General features: G+C 40.7%; 1 protein-coding gene across 1 annotated transcript in view; it reads left to right on the top strand.

Annotated features, from left to right (window-relative positions):
* The first annotated feature begins 1,877 nt into the window (after positions 1 to 1,877).
* ROS1 (ROS proto-oncogene 1, receptor tyrosine kinase) overlaps positions 1,878 to 4,314 on the top strand; it is an 88,754-nt gene continuing 86,317 nt past the window's right edge. Inside the window, exon 1 of the mRNA XM_006778496.2 lies at positions 1,878 to 2,342. Coding sequence (XP_006778559.1) covers positions 2,220 to 2,342 — 123 coding nt within the window. The 5' untranslated portion in view covers positions 1,878 to 2,219. The remainder of the gene's footprint in view (positions 2,343 to 4,314) is intronic.

Below are 4,314 nucleotides of genomic sequence, written 5' to 3'. Positions count from 1 at the left end.
GTGTTTTAGTTGTAGTTTTGATGTGGTTGTGGGAGGCAGCGAGTACAGGCATTTGCCTGCGCTGCCATCTTCTGTCTCCCTGATCACACATTTCTTAAAGTGTATGACTTCATTGAAAGCCAAAAGTCCTGGGGCTTAGTTCTCATGGTAAAAGTTTCTGCCTCCCTCAGCTGAGGTTCCCTGTCTGAACAAACTCCATTCATGCTTTCCCTGTCCTCTGGCCACTATCTGTCCTTGGGCAATGGCTTTGTTTTGTGTGTCTATATATTTCATGCCTGGAGCAAGGGTTTGAAACAGCAGCAATTCTGGCCCAAGCAGTGGTGGCAGTGGAGTATGGGGCAATCTGCAAGGTCTTTGGTGGTGCTCTGCAGTGTGGTCCTTTGGCCTCAATGCCCCAGGGGCTGGAGAAACTGCATGAACAGCAAAGGTTGGGGGCACTCTTGAGGGAGGAGAACAGTGAAAACTCTGCTGTAGACTCTGGTTCCTTGATATCTGAGGGCTGGGAGAAAGGGGAAAGGTTCAGGAGCCTGACTTTGCGTTTGAAAACCTCTTAACTTTATTACTGAAGCACTTTTCACTTCAGAGCTAACTTTGTGTCAAATGCTTACATGGTTATCCAGTATCTGGTCTCAATGTCTAGAAATATCTTCCATGAAGACAGTGACTTTTAATCTACAATTACATTTAAAAGGCTCCAAAATGCAAATATTTAGGAGATTTAACAAATAGAAAGCAATGCTTTTGTTAGGAACAGGAGTATAGAAGGTGCCTGGAAGCATGGAGGTAGGTCACCCTAAAACTATGGGCAAACCGGAGGGTGCCAGCAGGGTGCCAGTATTCGCCTTGGAAACTAGTGGATCTGACTGCAAAAATTCAGCCGCCAGCTAGGGCACAGGAGCCAGGTGTCAAGGAACAGATTATTTGTAAAGATAGAAACTTGGAGAGATGTCTAGCAGAAGTTTATGGAACCCCACACTCTGGGCAGAAGTTCAATGGAAGTGAGTCACTAGGTTAAAGTGAGAAATCCAGCAAAGTTGACTCAGTGCGGTCTTCACCTATGGAATGAGGTGCCTTAAATTCTGAGCAGTGGTAGGATTGAGAGACCAGATAGGGAGTGTGGGTGTGTTAGTTCACTTGTTAGGTTGTGTGCCGGATCCCCAGTGTGGGGCGTGCAGGAGGCAGCTGATCAATGATTCTCTCTCATCATTGATGTTTCTATCTCTCTCTCCCTCTCCCTTCCTCTCTGAAAGGGAAGGTTAAGTATATTATTATCCTTTATTTAAGAAGACAAGGAACTTTATTTGATACTTTAGATTGTCATGAGAGAAAGACCAGCAACACAAAACCATCTGACCTTAAAGAGTTAACCCTCAGCAGTCTAAAAAGTAGCTACCCGGAATGACTCACTGCTGTACTTTGCAGATTTCAAATTCTTTGTTTAAACTTCAGCTTAACTTATCTTGATGCTGGGCTGATTGAAATTTTTACAATATTTCCTTTTGAAGACAGTTACACTTGTGCATATCTTAGGTCTCTGCGATGGCTAGTTCCAGCTCCCTATCAGGTCTCACTAGACCTGATAAGGCAGCATGTTAGTTAATATGTAGTGAACTCCTGAAAGCACTCTACCAGACCTCCGTGCCTTTACCTCATGCCCAGAGTATTTGTCTATTAATTTCATCTTTGTTTGCTTTTTCATTTTAAGATACGCTCTTGGTTTCAAAGGGTTCTGTTTTTCCTCTCGGCCTCAGCCTTTGACTTAGGCGCTTCTATTTTTCTTATAATATTTTATTATAACAGTGCTACTGTTGGCTAACGTCTAGGTGGTCAAAACCCAGTTTCCTGCGGAGCCGAACCCGCCTCAGGAAGGTGAAGTGGTGGGTGATCCGGGGAAGCGTCCGGGCTTGGGGCTGGGCATGCATCACCTGCTTCCCACTTCGTTCGCTCGCCATGCGAAGCGCGCTCCTAACCTTTAGTCAGTGGGTGGTTTTCTTTATGGGAGTAAAACAATGCTAAGTGATGAAATAGCTGTTATGGGCATATGACAAGCTATCTAGGATTCAAAGGTCTAAACTAAAGGGTGTAAGTATATTATTAAAAAAAAAAAAAGTCCACCAGCCTCTCCTTCAGCTGAAGTGATGAAACCCGAAGAATTCACATAGCGAAATGGAGAAAATTGGAATGCGCATCTAAAGTCCCGCCACTGGACTGGTGAAGTGATGAAGAACAGTTACTGGCTTATCCTGAAACTTGTCAATTTCGTGACTCTTGGCTGCCTATGGATTTCTGTGGGTCAGTGTACAGTTTTAAACAGCTGCCTAAAGTCATGTGTAACTAACCTGGTAAGTTTTACCGGTCTTGCTATTTGTCTTTGCGGGAACTAAAACATAGAATTCAGCTTGTTATAAAGGTTTGAATTATTTTCACTTTATAAGAAGTTTTCTCATGAGGAATATTGTTTTTTCAAAGTAAGTTAGGACCCTTTCTAATTACAGAAGGTAGGGCAAGCCTGTTTTATTTATCTGTTCATAGATTTTTGGGAGGACTGGGATTTGAGTAAAGGAGGATTAAATGCAATCAATTGTGCATGCTTTAAAAAAATTATAATTTGAAAACGCATTTATTATAGAATCATTTATATTTGTCTGGAAGCATGCAGTAGGTTTGGACCCAGGGCAATGCCGTCCAGCTGTAAACATCAGTGCTGTTTATATTGGGGTGGATGATTGTATGGGGAGGTGGATGACCGAGGCAGCAGCTGCAGGGCCATATAGGACAACGTTTTATTTTAAAAGCAAGAATTGTTTGTATAGTCTTTTGTTGCTTTTTGTGCATTTGTAATTTTTCAGTAATGAGGTTTTTTTTTTTAAATTAATGTTTTCTTCTCATTTCTGGGTATCATTCCTCCTCTATATATTATTTCATATCTTTTTGGTGTTATGGTTTAGTTGTACTTAAAACAGTCACTGAATTCACTTTAAAAACCAAATACATTCTAGCCAGGGAAAGATACACTCATCTAAAGACAAAGGAAATACCATGGTAGCTTACATGTGACACTAGTTAGAGTCACACTTTGAAATATAATGAAAATACCAAGTAAAATACAATGCTCATCCTAAAGCATTAGAGATAGAAGTCAAGGGTAGATTAGGAAAGAAAATGATTTGTGTTAAAGAAATTGATTTGTGTTACTCTCTTTTTGGTTGAATTTAAACGATTGTGAATATTATTATGGATACTCGAACTTTTTAAAAAAAAAGTTTGGTATTTTACATAAACCTTTGCTGAAGACTTCATTGCCATTAATGTAGAATTGTATGCTTTAGGTTTTTAAAGTTGTAATTCAAACTTAAAAGTGGAAAACTGGGACAATTGAATGTTTTCTTATTAAAAAGTTAAAAAATTTTCTCTGCTTTTAACAAGAATACATGCTCATTGTAAAACATTTATAAGATAGAAAATGGAGAAGAGTACAGGAAAGAACCTTACAATTCCACCACAATTAACCTCTGTTCGTATTTTCTCTCAGAGTTTTTTCCCCCGAATGTGAATATAGAGCTCTTTCACTTAGTGGTACATGTGAGTCTTCCTCTATGCCCTGCAGTTTTCATGGAAACAGGATCTTTAACGTATTTAGAATAGCCCATCATATGATTGTCTTGCCACAACCTGTTCATGTCGCTACTAACAAAACTGAGGCTGGTTGTTTCCATTCGTGCCTATGTTATGTATTTGATTATTTTAGTTGCGTTTAGTTTTAGTGTGTCTTTTGTGTGGGCTCTTTGGTCTCAGGGTTTGGCAGTAGGAGCAGACAGCTTGTTCCTTTGCTGAGTTGCCTTCCGTTCACCACCTACAGAGGAAGGCGCAGCTGCTGTGGTGGCGGCTGCGAGAGACACGGTCTGCCAACCTGACCAGTGGCTGCCCTGAAGGTCTCCGTCTGGGCCTCCCACGCAGGGCTGGAGGGACAAAGCGAGGTGAATGGACAATGAACACAGCCAGGGCCAGGGGAAAGGATGTGTAAAGTGCTCGAGTGTATTATATCGTTTGAATTTTTTTCTCTGTCATCCTTTTTAGTCTGGACATTTGCTGGGAAGGTCATCTTTGTTTTACTGGTAGTTAGTGATACTGGAGCATCTTTGCTTTTTTTAAAAAAAAAAAGAAACAAAAGAGTATTATACAAAGGAATTCAAAATTGCTGTCCAAAATGCACAAACCATAAACCATAGTTCCAGGCTTGAGCATGGGCATTTTACAGCAGCCGACTTAACATTTTTGAATTATATATGCCACATGCTGCAGAGAATAAAACGT

The sequence above is a fragment of the Myotis davidii genome, unplaced genomic scaffold, assembly GCF_000327345.1.
Source record: "Myotis davidii unplaced genomic scaffold, ASM32734v1 scaffold147, whole genome shotgun sequence".
NCBI lineage: Eukaryota > Metazoa > Chordata > Mammalia > Chiroptera > Vespertilionidae > Myotis > Myotis davidii.
This window is presented reverse-complemented; position numbering and strand designations above follow the sequence as displayed.